The 22601-nt window shown below is 47.9% G+C and overlaps 1 protein-coding gene across 1 annotated transcript in view; it reads right to left on the bottom strand.

The window, feature by feature from the left end:
• LOC124081817 (kinesin-like protein KIF19) overlaps window positions 1-22601 on the bottom strand; it is a 45610-nt gene that overhangs the window by 2122 nt on the left and 20887 nt on the right. The window contains exons 11-18 of the mRNA XM_046428179.2: window positions 20220-20397; window positions 18764-18944; window positions 15686-15956; window positions 13382-13503; window positions 10590-10714; window positions 7650-7758; window positions 5457-5849; window positions 4535-4679 (exon numbers count right to left, since the gene is read on the bottom strand). Of these exons, the coding sequence (XP_046284135.1) occupies window positions 4535-4679; window positions 5457-5849; window positions 7650-7758; window positions 10590-10714; window positions 13382-13503; window positions 15686-15956; window positions 18764-18944; window positions 20220-20397 (1524 nt within the window). The remainder of the gene's footprint in view (window positions 1-4534; window positions 4680-5456; window positions 5850-7649; window positions 7759-10589; window positions 10715-13381; window positions 13504-15685; window positions 15957-18763; window positions 18945-20219; window positions 20398-22601) is intronic.

The raw sequence follows: 22601 nt of genomic DNA, 5'->3' as shown, positions 1-22601 counted from the left end.
CTTGGGACTTCCCCAGGGATTGTTTTTCTATGTGAACCCCTGCACTCTGTCCTTCAAGAAGTCTCCCCAGCCCAGCTTTTGGTTCTTGTCTCTTCCCATCAGCAACTGTGTTTCCTTCTCCATCCCCTCTTGCTCTTGGCTGGTGGTTACATGGCAGAGAAGAGGACTCGCTGGGTTTATTGCACATACTCAAATTAAAAAGGAAGCCAGGGGGTGGGCTGTGGGGAGAGAAGGGCATCTCTCCCTTCCATCCAGTTGGGTTCCCACTTCCTCAGGTCTCTGCCCAACATCACCCTACAGAGAAGCCCCCTGAGTGTCCAAGCCCAAGTCGCGTTGTTCTACACTCTTCCTCCTTGTCTCACTCAGCTCTCGAAACTCATTGGGCCAAGATGCCATCTGGGAGCCCAGCCTTCTGCAAACACTGTACATCTGTGATCTTCCAGCTCCCCAGGGGACCTATGTGCAGTGAAGAGCTGTCTGGCCCCTGCCAAGAAGGGATACCTGGTCTGCCCCACCTCCTGCCAGCCCTTTCTGTACACCAGAAAACACAAGTACATTCTTTCTTGAAGCACGGCAGCCAGGTGGAGAGAGCAGCACTGGCACCAATCTTAACCATGCCATCAATACCTGATGTGACCCTACAGATGTCACTTCTACTCTCCAGGCCTCAGTTTACCCACCTGAACCAGCTGGGCTACAGATCTTGAAGGACCATCCAGCTCTTAACTTTTTGATCACAGAACCCCACAGCTGTAGAGCTGAGAACCCTGGCCCCACAGAGACTGTGTTGGCACCACTGAGAAGGGCATCGAGCCACTTCCTGGGGAGGACAGCAGGAATTCGGCCTGATCCTGGAGAAGCAGCCCCTTCCTGCCCACTGAGAGGGCCAGTGCAGACTACTCTTGCTTATCTGCAAAGTTGGTCTTCTTTTGTACGCAGATAGCATGAGATGATCTTAGGGAACAGCTCTTTGTTCTTCTATCTATCACACGGAAAGCTCTATTGTCAGGGAGCTCTTGAAATGAAATAAAATGGCACGATCTTGGGTTTTCTTGAGACATCCCCAGGAAATCAAACAACAAACAAACAAAAGTATAGAGAGAGAAGAAACAAGTTGGGTGGTGGGTACATGGAGATTATTGTAATTATTGTCTCAGCTCCTGTCTATGTTTAAAAATTTCACAATAGTCTGTTGGGGAAAGAAAATGTAATTTTTGATCACAAACAAACACATCCCCACAGGCTCATTTCTAGAGGAGATATGAATACCCACCCACCAGGCTGAGCCGTTACACATAATTGCACAGGCATTTTTAAGTCCCTGATCCAGGAAGGGGCTATCATGGACACCCCCTGGCATGACTGGAGCCTGGCACTGTGTACTGCCTGTCAGCTGGGAGTGCTGGGGAAGGCCAGCCCCATCCCTGACTCCCAGCTCCCACTCTAGGCCACTCTGTGTTCTCTGTGACTTTTCATTGTTTTAAGAGCATATAATGGGAAGGGGGCTACTCCTGAAAACAGAAAATCCCATAAAGAACATTTTGTTTTTAAAAGTGTTTCAAGTTTGGAGGGTGGGGAATGGTACTACAAGCTGGGCATGGAGGCTCATGCCTGTAATCCCAGAGGCTCAGGAGGCAGAGGCAGGAGGATCTCAAGTTCAAGCCAACCTCAGCAACTTAATGAGACCCTAAGCAACTTGGCAAGACCTTGTCTCAAAATAAAAAATAAAAAGGTGAACTTGGTTCCTAAGTTGCATCCACAAGCCCAGGTATGCAAAAATATGTTAAGAAACATGAAAAACATCTAAACTCATCAGGGAAACAATTCTGTATAAATTTCGTCTACTTTCTTTGGTGGTTTGATTATGGATTTAACAATCTGCATTTTGCTTGAATTGGGGGTCTGACATAGACATAGAGATACATGATGGGAGAGTTTGGGCTCATAGAAGGTGAGAATGAAGAGGACTTGGCTTCTCCCGGTCCTATTCTTCACTATGCATAGCTTACATAATGGAAACAGGAAAGCATCCTCTGAGCATGCTCATTCTGCTCCTGCTTGTTAGAGTCTGTAAACAAGTCAGGATGGCGCCTGGCATTTTGCCAAAGGGAGTGGTTTGTGAAGTAACGCCAGCGAGCCATTAAGTGTGGAGATTCCTTATTGGTTGACTGCTGTATCTAGTTTATGCTAATTAATAAGCTGTGTGGAATGTATAAATACCTCTATTGTCCTACAATAAATGGCTTCCACTCCTGCTGTATCAATCTACACAAGTTCCTCGTCACCCCCAGGTTATTTTGCTGCAGCCGGACTGCGGCACCTGCTCATGCCCAAAGACATGATCATGTGACATGGTGGTTTCTATTAAAATCTTTGACTCACCTAAAGCTGGGTAAAAATAGCTTGATAGTTTTCCCCCCACAATTTGGTATCAGTTTTATATATAATTCATTACCTGTTTTTTTAATATTTATTTTTTAGGTGTAGAGGACACAACACAATGCCTTTAGTTTTATGTGGTGCTGAGGATCGAACCCGGGTCCCGCCTGTGCTAGATGAGTGCTCTACCACTGAGCCACAATCCCAGCCCTCATTACCTGTTTTTTACAGAAACAATTAGTTGTATATAAAAATGTGTAGAGGAAGAATACAAGTTCAGTGTATTAGATAAAGGGGAATGACCGGAAGGAAGAGGGATAGGAGTAGGAGAAACAGAGGAACAAATTGGACATAACTTTCTTATGTACCTATATGAATACACCACAGTGAATCTCACCATTATGTACATCCCTAAGAACTGGAATCCTAATTAGAATATCGATACATTTCATGCTTGTATAAACATATCAAAATAGATTCTACTGTGATACATGACTAAAAGAATTAAAAAATCCCAAAGATATGTATATTCTAATATCAACTATGTATACTTTTTCCATGGATTAAGTTCATTGTGTCACTTAAAATATTTTCTTTCCATCCTTGTTTAAAATAAATACTAAAAATATTTTTAAAAGGGGGGAACTGACGATGTGGCTCATAGTTAAGTGCCTTTGAATTTAATCCCTGATACCAAACACACATACACACACACACACACACACACACACACACTGCTGATGACTTCATTCTGTCAATTTTGTCATCAGAATCAAACACTTCTGAAGTGCCAAGCTGCATGTCTGTGGCAAGGTGGACAGTAAACCTGGCAATGTCTGCTTCCACTGTCCTTGAAATACCATCCATAACCCCCCAATGTGCACACCCTCTGATCCAGAGACCACACTTTTATAAAGTAAAAACAAAAGGACATGGAACTGTGGTCATGAACTAGCAATCTGGAGCCAGTTCACCTGGTTTCAAGTCCCAACTCTGCCACTCCCAGCTGTGTGGACTTGAGCAAACTCCTCAACATCTCTGTGCCTCAGTTTACTCATCATATAACATAGAGGGGGCCATTCCTTACCTCACAGGACTATTATGAGGATAAAGATGCATCCTGAAGGGTGCATAGCATAGTGCCTGGTGCAGTGTGTGCTCAGTAAATGGGCACCATCATGTAACCCCCGGGTCAGCTGGTGCTCCCAGCCACCTTGGTGAGGAGGAGCTTGCTCTACTTCCTTACAGTCTTCTGTGGGTTGACACTTTGAATCACATCCTCAACCCTTCTTATTTTTTATTTTGAGACAGTCTCTTCTGTCTCAAACTTGCCATCTTCCTGCCTCAGGCATGCACCGCTGCCCCTAGCAAAATATAGCATTTTTTAAAATACAGAACTAGCTGGGTACAGTAGGGCACACTTGTGGTTCCAGTGACTTGGGGAGCTGAGGTAGGAGGATCACAAGTTCAAGACCAGTCTCCAACTTTAGCAAGATCCTGTCTCAAAAATCAAAAAGGGCTGGGGATACACCTCATGGTAGAGCCCCCTTGGGTTCAATCTCTAATGCTGCAAAAATAAATCAGTAAACAAAAATATAGAACTAAGCCATTGGTCATGAGTCATGGTACCACCAAACTTGTACTGTATTCTCAAATACTTGGTCTTGACCTCTGCTGCAGGTCACCACGTTTGCGGTGGTGATGAATCACACATAGCCCTGACTTCCTGTAAGGGGAGGGGCTATTCACATCAATGGCAGAGACAGGATACTATTCTTGGTGACTACTTCTGGGTGGTAGGGTTCATAAATGGTTCTTCTCATGTATAATTTTGATCTACGTAGCAAAATAAAGTTAACTGTTTTTATCATAACACCCAAAGAGCCACCCTCTGACCTCACTAACTGGCCTTTAGGACAGGAGCACAGGCACATAGAGTTGGGGACTACACCCAATCTCAATCGCCATCTGGAGAGTCGGCAGGCTCAAGGCGAGCCCACGGCCCCATCTTCAGGAAGCCAGTGGCCCCAGCTCACCGGGACAGCTGATCACGGGGCAGCCTTTCATACTTTCTAAGATGCTCATGTGGAAGGAGGGACAGTGTCATAGGATACAGAAAAAACTGACATGCTGTTTTCTGCCTTGGATGCCATACCTGTGTGGAAACTGAGGCTGGGTTTTATCTTGGAGGCCACGGGGACAGCAGGGAGAAAGCTTTTTCCTGGCGACTTTGACTGCTGAAGGTGCGCTGGGGGCAGCTGGCTGTCCACCAGGTGCTCCACAGAGTGGGGCTGAAGTTTCTCCTGCAGGAAAGGTCACACAACAGGTGTGGTGTGGAGTGAGGAATGGGTGCTGAAGGGACAGGATGGCAAGGGGAGCACTGATTAAACAGCTGCCGTGTGACAGACTGTTGTGAGCCTCTAGGTACAAAATGTGCAGAATTCCTACTAATCTCCTCAGTCCCCACTGAATGAATAAATGACCCTTTTCTAACAGTGAGTCCCCCTTTCCCCTTATAAAGTCCTCTAGCAGTGGGAATTTTCGTCTAAACCCAGGGCAGTGGTCAGTTATGTGCGTCAACCTGTCTGGGCCACGGAGTGCTCAGATACTTGGCTAAACATTATTCTGGGGGTGTCTGGAAGAGTGCTTCTGGGTGAGCGTAACATCTGGATGAGAAAAGCAGATGGCCCTCCTAATGTGGTGGGCCACCTCTGATCACGTGAAGACCTCAGCAGAACACAAGGCAGGCCCTTCCCCAAATAAGAGATAGTTCCTCCAGCTGGGCCATTGACTTTTTCCCACCCTTAGCCTTGAATTCAGACTGACTCTCTGGGGCTTCCAGCTGCTGACTCAGCCTACAGATTTGGGGACTTTCCAGCCTCCATGATCACCTGAGCCAGTTCCTGGTAATAAGTCTCAATCTCTCTCTCGAATAGAACATGGACACATGTGATTCAAGATCACATATGAGCTTGAAACTGCTGAGGGACAGGTGAGGAACTGGGGCCTCCCGTGTCAACCATGACTCAGTGTCCCTGACCTGCCCTCCTGTCCTCCTCCAGTGCCCTAGCACCTACCGAATGCACGCTCCAGGTAAGCGAGGGTGAGCGTTTCCTCCTGGACTTCCTTTCCATGGAATGGTCCCTGCGTGGGCTGGCATGGGGCCAGCTCCTATCTGCCAGGGTGGGGTCAGGGGTGGTGCTGGGCTTCAGGTCTCTGGAATCCAGGGTTGCCTCCTCTAGGAGGTGGCGGGAGGAGCGCCTGCTGTTGCCCTCCCAATCCTGTGCTTTGGAGCGTCGGCTGGCTGCAATGAGGGCAATGCTTTTGGTGCCCAGGGCCATCTCCTTGAGCACCTGGGTGCTCAGGGCTAGGCTGCCAGCCTCCCCTGTTGGCCACAGGGTGCCCAGCTCCACCCCAGCTGGGGGGTACACCTTGGACAGCAGGCTCTTCATATTCAGGGAGCTTGGCTTCTGTAGGAAGGCAATACCCACAGAGTGGTCAGAGGCCCTAGATGGGACTGTTGTCCCCAAGTGTCACTACTATCCCAGAGCAGACCTGGAGACAATGACTCCAGGTAGGTAGTTTATAAGGGGGAAAGATACTGGGGAGTAACATGGTTAAGGAGGGTGTGTGACCAGACAGTGCCACTCTGGTGATTGTGCTGAATGTGTGGGACACCCCGGAGTAAGACTGGCACTCAGGTGTGGGGTCCTGCCACCACAGGGAGGGGCTCCCAGGGTCACTGACCAAGAGTTCTCCAGGCAGGAGTTCCCCAGCACTTCTGCACTGCAGAGCGGCCCTGCAGCGCCCCGTGGCGTCAGGGGATGGGGCGTCCTCACCATAGCGGGCAGCAGTGGGATGTGTCGGAGCCTGCTCATTCATTCTGTTCGTAGTCATAACGAGCACTAATAGCTTTTACGTAATTGCTCGTGGGAAAAGACCAAATCCCTGACTTGCAGGGATTCTCCTTCACCAAGCCCACCCCCTGCAAGAGTCTCATATTTGCCATTCTGTCTCTCACTGTCCGCCCCTCCCCAACCCCTAGAGAAAGAGGAGACTTGTTGCTTTCTGGGAGCAAAGTTAGGCTGGTCTACACAATAAAGAGAAGCAGAGAAAATGGGAGAGAAGAAAGAAAATTCAAGCCATATAGAGAGAGGCTCAAAAATAGGAATAAGAGGGCAGTGAGAACGAGGAGGCACCAAGTATGTCAGGGCAAGGGGTGGGCGAGGAGTGGGCCTGGTCAGCCTTCCTCAAGAGACACACAGGGAAAGGAGAGGCACTGCTCCCTGAGTTGTTAGACTGCTTTTTCTTGAACTTGGCACCACAATAAGACCCTTACGTTCACCATTTTACAGGTGAAGAAACAGCACAGAGACGTGCAGTAACTTGTCTGAGGTCACAAAGCTAGCAAAGGATACAGTGCAATTTGAGCCCAGATCTGGCTGGTTCCTGAGCCCCAAAGTGCCCACACCCCAGGAAAGCTAAAAAGCAAGTTGGGAGGACACAGGAGCACATTGATGCTTTTAACTCCTTCATTCTTGTAATCCTTTTCATCACCCCAACCTACTATGAGCAAAGGAAGATCCTGCAGAGCCACCACAGCCAGCCGCAGGGGGAAGAGCCAGTTACTTCCAGTACCTGTGTCTCATTTTCTTACTTTGTAAGCTGAGGAGAAAGATGGCCTCATCGCCAAGTGGGAGCAGCCAGCACTAGGGTGACAGGATGCCCCCAGTTCACATCTGCTCAGGACCTGGGGGGACCTTATGCAGAACTAGGATCTCTGTGGGTGTTCTTAGTTAAGGCTCTCTAGAGGAGGGCATCCTGGATTCAGGATGGGCTGTAATCCAGGGACTGCAGTCCTTACAGGAAGGGAAAGGCAGAGCCACAGGAAGACGTTGGGGAGATGGGGCTGTGTGGCTGCAGCCAGGAACCACCAGGAGCCACCAGGCAGGAAGGCTCCTCCTCCGGGGCCTGGGCGGGAGCACGGCCTACCAGACACTTACCTTGGACTCTCAGCCTTCGGAACTCGAGAGGATGTAGCCCTGTGTTTGATGCTGGACCTGAAGCAGCCTCAGGACACTGTCACAGGCTAACCTCTACTGTCGTGCAGGCTACCATCCTGATGGTTGCAGGAGGATGGATGGCCCTCCCTCTGGATGCCCCACCCATTCGCCCCTGGCCCTGTGCAGCTCTGGTTGAGAGTGTGAGGGTCTGCTGGGGAGTGAGGAGCCTCTGCACAGTCCAGGCCCCACTGAGCACCGCACACCGACCTCATGGATGGGAGGAGTCAGCAGCACTCGGAGGGACGGCGGAGGGAGGAGACAGTCTTGCTTTCCTGGCTTTTTCAATGGCGTGGCTTTTGATGACTTGTTACCATCACTGTGGATGAAGTGGAGGCACAAGTAGGACCATTGTGCCCTCTGATACATCCAGGGACCAGCCTGAGCCTGAGCCTCGGCTTCTTCTCTGGCCGCAAGGCTGTGGCCCACACATGGGGGCAGAGTGGTGGTGTCATGCACCAGGGCACAGTGGTGGCTGTGGCCAGGCTTCTGTGGTAGGAGCCAAGCTGAGCTCATTCACCTGACATTATGCACTGGTCACCTATTGTAGCCATGCCTATCCCTAGGACCAGGCGCGCACCGTCCTTGGCAGACTAGGCCCTGTCCCACACTCCGTCCAAGAACACACCACCCAATGGGCAAGCGGTTAAGACAATAAAAAAGTGAGCAGAAGACCCACCCACCTCAGGACAGGTGAGGCACAGTGAAGATATCTGCCCGCTGGGCCCCTCTTGATCCTGCACAGACCTTCATAGACCACTCCCTTGTCGCTAATGACAGGGAGGTCTTGGTCACTCTGATAAGCTGGCTCCTGGTAAGCCTGGCTACCAAACTTGTGGCCAGAAAGTTTGGGACTTTGGGCCAGTGGACTTCCAGTGAGGGGAGAAGGTTAGAGATTGATTTTAGTCACTTAGCCAAGGAGATAGCGACCACACCCACAAATGAACCCCGGGGCTCTGAGGTTCCGGGTGGCTTCCTGGTGTGAAAGGTGAGGTTCAGGGCTGGCAGGGCCTGACTTCCAACACAGCTGGCATTCCAGCTGCACACTCACTCCTGCGCACATTGGACACTTCACTGTGCTCCTGTGCACAGCTCGGAGGGAGCTCAGCCCAGACTCACCACAGTCCTGGCTGCTCCCAGGTCTGGCTCTGGGGAAGGGAGGGGAAGCCCCTCCTCTCACTCCTCTGAGCTGTTCTCAGAGCTTATTCAGTGGGCCAAGGACCAAGTTCATGCCAGGTGTGGGCTAAGGACAGGAAGACAGCAGGACACAGGGGAGTAGAGAGGTGTGTAGCCTGGACCGGGACCCAGGGCACTGTGTTTGCATACACATACATACACATGTGCACACGAACCCAATGCACCTTCATGACACAGATACAGGCACATGTGTGCACACGTGACACACATTGGGGATAAAAAAAATGACACTTTATGTGGAGGCCTCTGAGGCCTTCCCGTCTTCTGCCACCATTCTTTCCTCAAGGCAAGCCATAGAAACCAGAATTCTTCTTCTCCAAGATGGGTCCCCAAACCAGCCATGAAACATAAGAATGCTACTCTAACTCCCCTACCCCCAATACTCCCGCAATAAAGAAATTCTTCTGACCTGCCTGGCTTAACTGCAGATCATCAGGCCCTTATTACAGAAGGAATGCTGCAGAGTGGCCCAAAGAGCCTGCACAGACAGGCCTGGCTGGGCCACCCCCAAGTTCACTACCATCAACTCACACACTTCTTTTCCAATCATGTTTCTACATGGCTGTCCCTGCCTCTTCAGACCTGAGCATAAAAATGGGGAGTTCACCCTGGGTCTTTGGGTCTTCATTCTGAAGCCTCCAGTATTACATAAGACTATGATCAAGTAAATTTGTTATGCTGGCTGGGCACAGTGGCACACACCTATAATCCCAGTGACGTGGGAGGCTCAGGCAGGAGAATTGTAAGTTCAGGCCAGTCTGGGTGACTTAAAATTTTGAAAGGGATGGAGAGGGGATTAAATTATGCTGTGTGCTTGTACAAATAAGTAAAAATGAATCCCAATATTATATATAATTATAATGCATCAATAAAAATTACCATTAAAAAATAAAAAAATAAGGGGCTGGGGTTGTGGCTCAGTGGCAGAGTGCTTGCCTTGCATGTGTGAGGCACTGGGTTTGATCCTCAGCAACACATAAAAATACACAAATAAAGATATTGTGTCCATCTACAACTAAAAAAAAAGAATAAAAAATTTAATTTAAAAAAAGGACTGAAAAGTATTGCTCAATGGTAGAGCACTTGCTTGAGGCTTTAGGTTCAGTCTCCAATACCACTAAATAAATAAATAAATAATTTGGTTATGCTTGTCTCCTGTTAACCTGCTTTTGTTATAGAGTGTCAGCCATGATCATCAAGATGGGAAAGAGAGGGATTGTCCTCTTACTGTTTCCCCAAACATGCACACATCACCTACAGACACACATGTTCCCATGTACACAGGCACACTAACATTTGCACACAAACACATGTGTGTGCTCACATGGATGAATGTGTGTGTACACTTGTGTGCATATGAAGCTTGTGAACTCAAACAACTTCATGCACTCACAAATGCACAAATGTGCACATGCAGAGCGCACACTGCCACACCAACATGCTTGCATATGCCCATATACTGAAGGAACCAGGCCACCTCTGCCTGGAGCCCTGGGATTTTCATTGCCCAAAGGTGACAAAGGTAGACCTGGGCTTTCTATTGAACCTTCACGGCCTCCTGGTTTGAATAAACCAGCTGCAGAGGCGTTTGGGGTAAAATTTGGAGAAATCTGACAATAGGCAAGATATGAAATGATGTTCAAAAGCATCACTAATTTTGTTGAGAATAATTATTTACATTGTGGTTTTAGAGGGAACTGTACATTACTGTATCTAGGGGTAAAGTGTCCTGATGTTTTTATTTATTTTATTTAAATGTTTAACCTCATAGTTACGCCATTCAGTGGTCATCTCCTAGGGCAATTTGTTATTTTTACAAGGATCTCTCAAGCAACAGAAGCTGGACACTCCAGGAAAGAGGAAGCACTGGCTCTGAGATCAGCCTCAGGCCACCTGCCAAACAAGAGCCTGGGATTCATGGCCTTGGTATCCACCAGGCTGGATCTCACCTACCTGTCTCTCTCCAGTGGCATTGAGGGCAGCTCAACTTGGGGGCCCCACGGGAAGTCTTTCCTGTCCTCAGGCTGGTCTCGGCTGGGCTCCTCCGGCATGGGTGAGATATGCAGAATGGAGCCATCCTAGGACCAGACAGTTGCTAAGTGAGGTCGGCGGGGATGTGAGAAAGCCATGTTATCAAGCAGAGGGTTTCTGAGGGACATGGGAAGGTCCATGTCCTCCCTGCCATTGCCATGCAGTGGGAGGCCAGTCATCTGCACAAAACCTGCAAATGGATATTTATAGCAACTCTTTTCATAGTTGCCAAAATTTAAAAGCGACCAAGATGTCCCTCAGCAGGCAAATGGAAAAACAAACTTTGGAACAGCCAGATGATTGATGGATAGTTACTTAACACTTAACACGGTCAGTGGACTCCTTAACTCCTGCCCCCACCAAGGAGATCTCCCATGTCAAATCCCCAGGGATCATCCCACCACTTCCACCCTGAGCAACAGTGGTATGCAAGGAGACACCTATGTGAGAAACCCTAAAAGTCTATAGGCCTGCAAAAAGTTAAACAGACTTATTATGTGACCTGGAAATTCCAGTTCTGGGTCTATACCCAAAAGAATTGAAAGCAGGGACTCAAAAGAGACTTTGCTGCTGTGGCATTCTTGCCAAAATGCATCATCATGAGAATTAGCTCAATCAATCTACTCATGGAAAGACACCAGGCCAACACAGAACAGGGACATTCTACAAATTAATGGAGGAACAGTCTTCAAGTGTCAGACCTGGGAGAAGGAGAAAGACTAAGGAGCCATCCCAGACTGAGGGAGACTAGGGAGACATGACTGCTAAAGGAAAAATGGATCCTGAGTTGGGTTACAGACCAGAAAAGGACATGAGTGTAGAAAAGCATTGCAGAAGATGCTCCTGTCACCCCACCACTTAGGAGACAACAGGGGCTTAGGCAGGACACAAACAAGAGGAGCTCATGGTCCTTACTAAGGAATGCAAAATTCTATGGCCACTCTGGAGGACAGTTTATCACTTTCTTTTTTTGTTTTTGTAGTACTGAAAGTTAAACCCAGGGCATTCCACTTGCAAAGCAAGTCCTCTGCCACTGAGCTACATCCCCAGCCCAGTTTGTCAGCTTCTTACAGAAGTAAACTTACTCTTGCCACATGGTCCAGCAATCATGCTACTTGGGATTTACCCAAAGGCATTAGAAACTTACATCTGCACAAAACCTGCACATGGATATTTATAGCAACTCTTTTCATAATTGCCAAAATTTAAAAGCAACCAAGATGTCCCTCAGCAGGCAAATGGAAAAACAAACTTTGGAACAGCCAGATGATTGATGGATAGTTACTTAACACTTAAAAAAAGTGATCAAAGCATGAAAACACATGGAGGAAACATTAAATCCCTGTTACTAAGTAAAAGCATTCACTCTGAAAAATCTGTTGTATGACTCCAACCATATAGTTTTGGAAAAGGCAAAAAGTCAGAGGCAAACAACCAAAACATTGGTGGTTGCCAGGATCTGGTGGGGAGGGAAGGATGAGCAAGGGAGCATAGACGATGCTCATGGCAGGGAGACTGCTGGACGACAATACCGTGGCAGGTACTTGCCTTCTAAGTGTCCAAACCTACAGCATGACACTACAAATGAATTCTACAGTAAACTATGCCTCTGGTGATAATAATGTGTTGGCATGTCCACTAATTGTAGCAATGGACCACTGTGGTGCTGTGTGGGATATGGGTAATGGAGGTTCGTGTAGGGGTGGGGGAGATGGGAACTCTGTGCTTTCTGTTCCACTTTGCTATGAACCCAAAACTTCTCTAAAAGAGAAAGTTTATTAAAAACAAAAGACAAAAACCAAAGTGAGACAGATGTCTGGAAAGGATGGGGAAGCAGGGCAGAGTAGAGGCTTTTCTCAAACAGGAAGCAGATATGCAAGAGGTAACTGAGCCCACAGACCCAGAAGAGCAGCCCAGCACCCTGACTCATCCTGCTCTCCATTGGAAAGCACAGACAGTGTACTGCCAGAGCCTGAGCAGGAGAAGGGGGTGGGGTAGGGAGTGCTTTGGCTGAGCCTTCCTCATGCCATGCATCGCCCACCCCGGCTAAGGTCTAGAAGTTTCTTCTTTCTTTCCTCTGGAGAGTTAAGTCCAGGGTCTATGGTCTGGGGACATCAGGCCTCCTTTATGGCATGCGAAGATCAGGTATGACAGCATTCATGCTCAATAGCCAATGCAGAGGCTACCTCAAAGCCCTCTCCCCTGCAAGCTCACCAAGCCTATCCTGACAAGACACCCAGAGCAAAGAAAGACCTAACTCTTGAGATCTCGCCACGGGTCCCAGAGGACACTTCTCTAGGTCATCAAGGCAATAAGGCCCTCTGCTCAAGGAAACTCAGGAATCCCTGTTGGGCTTTGCCACTGGCAGAAATCCTGGTAATAGCTAAGGATTAGAGAGGTCCTAGGAGACAGAACAGAGTGGCCTGGTCCTGTGAGTGGACCTCCTCCACTATCTCTGGCCAAGCCATGTCCATCAGAGCCCAGGGAGGGCTGGCCTCATCCTGAAACCTGCCTGAATCCCCAGCCTGTGGCTCTGCCTGTCCTCCACCCTATTGCTCTGGCACTAGGCAGTTGGTCTACTGGTATTTCCAAATTTTCTCTTCTGTTTCATAGGGCCTGGCACAAACAGGCCCCAGTGCCACGGATGGGAGAGGCTGACTATGGCCTGAGCCTGGGGCGGGGGTGGTGGGGGATGACTGGCAAGCAGGACTCACCTGGAGGGAGCCAGACATCACTGAGTGCAGCAGCAGCAGGCGGTCTAGTGTGCCCTCGCTCCGCTCCTGGGAGTACAGCCGGTACTGCTTGTCCAGAGACTCCGGAACCTGGATACCACTGTCTGAGGGAGCCAGGAAAGCAGGATTAAAATGAGGAAGGACAACCCCTAGAACCAGGCAAAATGTCCACTACTTGTTACAAGACAGTATTGTGTACCGGAAATTTGAAGGCAAACACTCCAATCTGATAGAAGAGGCTTTTCTGTTACATTGTCTTTGCTTCTGTCTACTTAAAAAAAAAATTGTTCTTGTCTTTGCAGTGCTGGATATTGAACCCAGGATCTTACGTGTGGAGGAAGTGCTCCACCACTGAGCTACACCACCAATACAAGTTTAAAATTTTTCTATTATGTTCATATATTGCCTTTCAGTCATAAAATAGTGTTATTAACAATTCTTAAAAATACTTTTAGTTGTAGATGGACAGAGTACCTTTATTTTGGTGTATTAACTTTTATGTGATGCTGAGACTCGAATGTGCTAGGCAAACGCTCTACCACTGAGCCACAACCCCAGCCCTGTTATTAACAATTCTAAAGTACAAATAAAACTTAAGTTAAAAATTAAAGGACCTGGGGCTAGGGATGTGGCTCAGTGGTAGATTGCTTGCCTAGCCTGTGTGAGGCACCAGGTTCGATTCTCAGCATCACATAAAAATGAATAAATAAAAAAAGTATTGTGTCCATCTACAACTAAAAAAAGAATAAAAAAAAAAAGTTAAAGGGCCAGGGCTTGGAATTTAGTTCAATTGGTAGAGTGCTTGCTTTGCAAACACAAGGCCTTGGGTTTAATCCCCAGCACCACAAAAAAGAAAAAAAAAATGTTAAAAGACCACTCTTAGGGATCTACCCAAAAGAATTAAAAACATGTCTCAAAGAAAAACTCAAACACAAATTTTATTCACAATAGCCAAAAGACAGACCCAACCCCATTTCCCATAAACAGATGAATGGTGAACATAATGGTTAATCCACACATGGAATATGACTCAGTCATAAAAAGTTTATGATGTTCAGGGTGCAGCAGTGCATGCCTGTGACCCCAGCTACGTAGGAGGCTAAAGCAGGAGGATCTCAAGTTCAAGGCCAGTCTGGGAAATTTTATGAGACCCTATCTCACAATTTAAAAGAGAAAATAAAAAGAGCAGTGGGGGCTGGAGTTATGTCTCGGTGGTAGAGCATTTACCTAGAGTGTGTGAGGCACTGGATTCGATTCTTAGCACTACATTAAGTAAATAAATGAATAAAATAAAAATATTGTGTCCAGCTACAACTAAAAAAAAAAAAAAGAGCAGGGGGTGTAGCTCAGTGGTAGAATGCCACTGGGTTCAGTCTCCAGTATCATGAAGAAAAACGAAGTTAAAGTAGGAAATTGCCAGGTGTGGTGTTGAACACCTGTAATTCCAGTGACATTGGAGGCTTGGGCAGGAAGATTGCAAGTTAAAGTCAGTCTGGGTAACTTAGCAAGACCGTGCCTCAAAAAAAAAAAAAAAAAAAGTGTTGGGGATGTAACTCAGTGGTAGAGTGCTTGCCTAACAGGCACAAGGCCGTGGGTACCATCCCTAGCAATGCAAAAAAAAAAAAAAAAGAAGAAGAAAAAAAAGTACGGTTATAGCTCTGACAAAATTAATTTCACTGCTTCTAGGCAAGGTGTTGAGTTATAGGGGACTTGCTATCTTTTCCAGAACATTCATTAATGCTGTTATAATTCATGCCTTTTTCTCATAATAAAGAAAATCATGTAATATCTCCCCAAAGGAAAACTATTATGCAATTTAGTGAGTGTTGACTGCAGGGACAAGATGACTATGGTATCTGCACACACTCAGGATGCTACACACTTGCACAACCATGTGAACAAGAGGAGACACAGGGGTGGGTATCAGAACACAATATGAAGAAACATCTCAATTGGATGGTTAAGAAAGTGCAGGCATTTCTACAGATAAGGCGGTTCGTTGTCCCCTTAAAGGGCAGTTTCAATAAAAAAGAAGTCAATGAAAAAGAAGGTAAGGGTGTGTGACATGCTCATGTGGGTGTAAAACCCCCATCCAAATGCTATCTCTTTGCACAGACCTCTAGAGAGCACACGCAGGGAGTTGGCAGTGGCCAGGCTCCCAGAGGGGAAGGGAGGAGCTGCCTGCTGTCTCTGCTCTGCTGCCACTGGGGACTGCTGGGGTTTGTGACAGCAGGCATGGTTCCAGAAAACAACCATGATGAATAGCGCGCCCCAGAGGTGGCCTACCCTGCATCAGCTGCCGCTGCTCCTGGATGACCTGCTCACAGAGCAGCCGGTGCTGGTGGTAGCGCTGGATCATAAAGTCCTTCTGGCACAGCAAGTTCTTCCAGTACAGGCTGTTGGCCTGCAGCTCCGTGTTCTCCACCTCTAGCTCGTGGGCCCTGCACAGCAGCCTCAGCACCTCCCGCTGGTCCTCACTGGTGACTTGCTCAGGCAGCAGCTTCTCCATCTGTGAGGCTTTCTGCTTGGCATGGGCCAGGCGTTGCTCCAGCCCGGCCTGAGGAAGACACTGAGGACTCAGGGAGGACATGGGACCCTGCCAGCCATGGCCGTTCATTCCTATGTGCCAAGGTCTACTGATCACGCTCAGGAGACACACAGTGGTAGGCTCTAGGATGTGCCACTGTCCCCTAGACTTTCTGTCCTCCACTTTCTGCATTCTGACACTTTGACACCTGGGGCCTCACTGATCCTGGAGTGGCAGCCCCTCTCAGCCTCGCCAACTTCTGGACAAGGCAAATGACTCATCCATGAGTTCTCTCTGTGGGACTCTCACACCCTGGTTTACATTCCACCTACCCTAATCTCCCCAGAGCTCGTACTAGACAACTAGGACAGCCCCTAGGCCCAAATTTTCTAGCCAGTCAATCCTAAACCTTACTAGCCTTCCTTGACTGTTTCTTCCTGCAGAAACCACAGTGAAGGCCTTGGTCATGTTGCTTTTCCTGCCTCTTAACCCACCCTGGTGCCCCCCATGTGGCCCTGCATGGCACAGCAAGCCCCTCTTCTTGGGAACCACGAGTAGCAAACTTTTTAATGGCAGTCATCTCTTGATCCGTCAGCCCCACTGAACCTCAAGTTTTCTATTGACACGTTGTGTTTTAGCTATAGCACCAGGGCTCACCACTCACCATGTGCCCAAGTGTTGCCATGGGAAACAGAGAATCCCACTTTCACACTGTGGAGCAGGCCCTACATCTGTCGTATGATGGATGGTCCACAGCCAAGGTTCTGGGTCTCCCAAACCAAGCAGCACATGAGAGGAAGCAGGAAGGGCTGAGGCCCGGCTCCTCCACTATACGCCCACAGACTGCTGTCCCCCTTGTAGGAAATGGGCTGGAAGCCCTGTCAGAGTTCTCCAGAGAAACTGAACCCACAGAAGCCCCATACAGATATAGACATATGTTGTGTACATGTCTATGCACATGTGTGTATATATACTAGAGTCAACTGAGTGCATATGCTAACCAGGCCTACAAAATACCTTCAGAGCAACGCCCAGCGTTTGATGGCATCACTGCATCCTGTAGCCTGAGGGTAACCATCATACCTCACAATTCCATCCAGGCCCCCAGAGAGTAACATGTGGGCCAAGCCACCTGGTGAGCCCAGAATCAAGGTCCCCAGGAATGGGTCAGATGACAGTTTCCAAAGCACTGAGGAGCTGCATCTGGCCACCTTCTTAATTGGGATCAACAGGGGACCACATTGGAAGAGTTGGCCCAGCTCCCCAGCTGCTCTCCTCCTACTGGGCATTACTCTTTTCCTGAAGACCTCCCTGACTCCCAGGCTACACTAACAGTCCCTCCCCTCCCTCACTTGCCCCTGTTCCTGCATTGTTGCTATGCTGCTGTACTGAACTGCCATGCTGTCTCTTCCCACTAGGTGCGAGCACAAATCATAGAATGTGTCTTGTTCATCTTTAGGTCCCTAGGGCCTGTCATTAACGACACTTAAAACATTGATTTGAGTTGATTAACTGTTAACTAAGTAGTCAAGTAACAGACTTATCATTTACAGACTCCATTGCATATCAATACTCATGCTTGTTCTTGAAGCCATGCTTTCTTGTTGATGCATATTAGCGGCTCAGGCAGAAACCATTTTTCTTATTTTTTAGAAGTTGGAGGAAATCCAACTTTGAATTTTGAAGTGAAATTGCACGATCCCCATGCTGCAGTCAGATGTGGTAGTATCAAGTTCTTGGTTTGGTTCATAGCTTCTAAGTGAAATAAATCCTACCTGCTCGTAACAACATGATGTCATCAGACACTTTTTGCACTGCCTGAGAAGATACCTGCAAGCATTTACTAACGAGCTGCAACAGTACATGCTTCTGAGGAATCTCCAATATGCACCAGTTCAGCAATTTTCCTGAAGTGAGACTATTAGATAACCAGCTATTATATAAACAGCTCAAACGTGAAAAGACTTCCATCTCCGGAGAGGAACTTGAATGTGGCTTCCTTCTGATGGTACCCCTGGTCCTTGCATGATATGCCCAAGACCAGAATCAGGGGAGGAATGAGCCAGATGCCCATGGAATCACTCTGCAAACTACAAAGTGTTCGCTCTGCATGGAGGTTATTGCAAAGGGAATGAGCGAGCTTTGCCATTCCAGGGTGTCCAGAGAAGGCGAGGCGGGCAGAGTCTCAGTGGAGCAGACACTGCCACTCCTGCCCCACTTTCACACACACGGGCTTCCTGCCCTGAGCTCCCCCTTCACTTCCTGGGGCAGCAAAACTCCTCAGGAGGGGGCAAAGGCATTGGGTCAGACCAGGTCAGGTCCCAGCTCTGCTCCTTCAGTTTACTCAATACATCTTTTTTTCTCCTGCTTGCACCACTGAGCAACATCCCTAGTCACTTCTATTTTTATTTATTTTTTATTTTTATTTTTTTAAAGAGAGAATTTTAATATTTAGTTAGTTAGTTATTGGCAGACACAACATCTTTGTTTGTATGTGGTGCTGAGGATCGAACCCGGGCCGCACGCATGCAGGCGAGCGCGCCACCGCTTGAGCCACATTCCCAGCCCCTCTATTTTTATTTTGATATAGGGTTTCACTAAGTTGCTAGCCTCAAACTTTCAATCCTCCTGCCTCAGCCTCCCAAATTGCTGAGAGTACAGGTGTGCGCCATCATGCTTGACTTAATTTATATCTGCACCTCAGTTTCTTATCTCTAAAATGATGGTGATTGACTTTATTCCATGGGATGAGCTCATGTTCACAAAGAGCCCACCCATCCATTGGTTCATAAGCACCATCCCCGTTACCATGAAAATGCTGCGTCTCTCTCCCTCACCTTGAGGGCCGCAGTTTTCCGCTGCTCAGCTAAAAGCAGGCCGACTTCCTCTCTGGCCAGAACCACTTCGTGCGGCTCCACAGACTCGCCCTCATCCACATCAGCATCTGCAGGCTCCTCATCCTTCTCTGGGTCACCCTTGTCCTTGTGCACGTGGTGGTGGGTCTTCTCCCGTTCCCAGCTGTAGCATGGCAGAGGGGACAGAGTGCAAGCCAGGGAGTCCTGGTGCCTCATGTCCCAGAGCCTTTCTTGGACCCAGCTGGCTACCTCACAGGTGTGGACATGAAAATGGAGCAGAATTGGATCTTCTGTATGATCTTTTCTCTACATATGATTCCCTCCCTGCTTGCCCAGGACTCCCTACAGCCACCTTGACTTTAAACGTGCCCCTGCTGAGCCTCAGTTTCCTCACTATAAAGCTGTATAATGGAGCTAGGGTTGTAGCTCAAAAGTAGAATTCTTGCCTAGCATGTGAGAGGCCCTGAATTCAATTCTCAGCACCACATATAAATGAATAAATAAAATAAAGATCCATCAGCAACTAAAAAAAAAAAATTTAAAAGCTGGATGATGACAGCCTGCAGGTTCTGGGGCTCTGTGATGATAACTGTGACAACTCAGGGCTCTGTGCAAGGTGCCACATTAAATCTAAACAGGAGGATCCCATGGAAACTATGCAAGAAAGAGGGATAAAGGGAGTCAGGGCAGAAGATATCTGGCCAGAGAGGGACAAGACTGTGAGCACGTTTTTAAAATCTAGAATTCCTCTAATATAAGTCTTGTAATGTTTGTGTCATTGAAAAAAAGAAAAGAAACAGAAAGGAAGGAGAATAAATATGGGTAGAACTGGAAGTAGAGGGTAAAGGAAAGAAATGAGTTTAAATCCCAGGGCTGTTTTAAATGACCCATAGTGGGTAGCTGTGTGTCCTAGTTTGTCCAGGGCAGTTGAGGGGATACCTCTTGTTCCAGTGTAATGGTAAATAGTGCCCCTTTTGCCCCCAAATTGTGTCCTAGGGTAGATGATGGATGTCATGGTCAGTCTCTAATGTGGTCACTCTCCCCTCAGCAGGGATGGACAGGGAGCAAGCGTGCAATGGGAGAAAGAGCTGAGGCCCAGGAGAAGTGACACCATCTGCAAGCTGATAGCTCTCTAGGACTCTTCCAAAAATGGTGTTGATCCTTGCCAACCCTCAGGGATGACCCTGAATCACAGCTTATGAGAGAACAAAGGGGTCTGGAAGTTTCTCCTACCTGGCTCTGCTTAGCCACTGGAGCAGAAGAGTAGGGGGTGAATGGGCAAAGGAGACTGACCTTGGCTGATATCCTTCTGGGGCAACACAGGCAGGAGAGGATGTATGGGGCTCCCACCAGTGGTCCCCACTACCTCAGGCGGGGACCTCTGCCCAGGAAAGACAGTGCAGGGTGTGTAGGATACACAGCAGGCAGCCACACTCACTCTGCGATGGTCAGCAGGTGGCGAGACATGTCCATGTGCAGCTCGATGTTGGTGTTTTCCAGCTCCACCAGGCTGCGCCGCATCTCCATCTGCTCCTTGAAGGCCCCAATGAGTTGTGCCCGGATCTTATTCATCTGCAGGCGGCTGTCCTCCTCTGTATCGTGGGGGGTGATTGTGACTGCAGGCAGGAAGGGGGATGGCTGTACCAGGAGCAGTTTGGCTGAGCCAGGGTTGAACCCCATGCTCACCCACCATGGAGGGGAGTGATACAAGTGTGGATGAATGGAAGATGGCTGGCTGGGTGGGTGGACGGATGGTTGCCTGGATGAATACAGATGTGTGTGGGTAGAAAGATGAGTAGGGCCTGGGCACAGTGGGCACCACCTGTAATACCAGTAATTTGGGAGGCTGAGATAGGAGGATTACAGATTGGAAGTCAGCTTGGACAACTTAGTGAGGCCCTACGCAACTTAGCAAAATTCTGTCTCAAAATAAAAAAATAAAAAGGGCTGGGGATGTGACTCAGTGGTTAAATCCCCAGTATTCCCTGCAGGGAGTGGGCAAGGAGGAAGGAGGAGAGGAAGGAGGAGAAAAAGGAGAAGGAGGAGAAGGACTGGTAAGTAGGAGGGTGCATGGATGTGTAGATGGATGGATGGTTATTCTGATAGATAAATGGATAGATGACTTAGAAGGATTAAAACCCTCTCTTTATCTGGTTTCTGGTCAAGTGTTTGGCATTTGAGTCTCAGTAATTCAAAGAGGGGCAAGGTTGGGCTAGCTATTCTAGTCTAGACCTTATTTTCTCAGCAAAACCCTGCCAGATCCTTACTCTGCATCTGCCCCTTGCTCTGATAACACCCTGGCTTCTCCATCACAGTCCTCTACATGTCTGTAATTAGGTGGTATTTTGTAATAAATACTTCATATCTGTTTTCCTTCTAGACTGTGAGCTCCACAGAGCAGGAGGAAACTTATGCTTTCTGTTTCAGTGATAGATTCTTACCTAATAGTTAACTAGTAATTAATCTTTGGCTTTTTGTTTTTGTTTTTGTTTTCTCATGTTGCTGGAGATTGAACCCAAGTCCTCATTCAGGCCCTGTGGTCTTCCCACAGGGTAGCTGTGCCCCAGTAGGTAGCTGCACTCTAATTTATGTAATTTGTTGCCTGTCCCCATGACCTAAATATCAAGGAGTCTGAATTAATGAAATAAATTGTGATGTGTCCAGAGGAGTCATTACAACCATACCAGCAAGATTTGGGAGCACGGTACCCCAGATAATGCTCATGAAGTAATGTTCCAGAGTCCACACATCAGTGCCCCACAGCACAGCAGGACCTAAGGGGAACTTGTCATGACCTCAGGTCAGCAAGAGACCACCTTAGACCAACTCTAATAAATAAGAGCCAGCAGAGAAATTATCATGGTGTGACTCTCTGTCGACCACTGGCCCCAGAGCCCAAGCTTCTTGATAATTATCTAGCTTAGTGAATTCTCTGCAACATCACACTTCCTATTCTACTCACCCCCAAGTCCCTCTGGCCCTCAAAGTCTCACTGGCCCAGGGAATTTAGCCTGTCGTCAATTGCAGCATCCCTTCTTTGAGTTCCCTTCACCAGCTCTGCTGCTTCATCAGAATTCTTACCTTTCCAGAACAGATCCTCTGTTCTCAGGGTAGCTATGACCCACAAGCCCCAGAGTGCCCATCTCAGAGCTGGAATGAGCAAGCTGGGATGCCGCCTATGGAATGTGGTATTACGAAGGGTGGGGTGGGATATCATGCAGACAGATGACCCCCAGCTATGTGGCTGGGAAAGAAGCATGTAAAGAAAAGTAGCTACTAGCAGGGCTTGGTGGCACACAACTGTAGTTCCAGCTACTTGGAGGCTGAGGCAGGAAGATAACTTGGGCCCTAGGGTTCAAGACTAGCCTGGACAACACAGCCAGATCCCATCTCAAAGGAAAAAACTTTAAAAATATACAGGAGAATTGTGTAGGTTGTATGCTAATATTATGCCATCTTACACAAAGGACGGAACATCTGAGGACTTGTATATTTAGGGGGACTGGAACCGATTCTCCTCAAATACAGAGCAATGATTGTATTCACATGAGCAATATGAGAACATATTTTTGTTGTTAAAATTTCAAATAATACATCAAGAGTCAAAAGACCCTCTTGATCATCTGATCACCTTCTCTTTCAGACCAGTCCCCTCCTCACCAATAACAATGGTTATCATGGTTTCAGGTCTTTCCTCTGCAAGGTTGTGACATGGGCGTGTCTATGAAGTTAAATGTGGTTTCGTGTTTGGCTTTGGGTGTTCATTTATAGCATCAGACGGTGGCCCTATTCCTTCCCATGCTTCTCCCCAGCTATGTGT

This window comes from Marmota monax, unplaced genomic scaffold, assembly GCF_021218885.2.
Source record: "Marmota monax isolate L192 unplaced genomic scaffold, Marmota_monax_Labrador192_F-V1.1 WCK01_AAM20220418_F8-fsc00368, whole genome shotgun sequence".
Lineage (NCBI taxonomy): Eukaryota > Metazoa > Chordata > Mammalia > Rodentia > Sciuridae > Marmota > Marmota monax.
The sequence above is the reverse complement of the archived record's forward strand: the minus strand, read 5'-3'. Positions and strand labels throughout refer to the sequence as shown.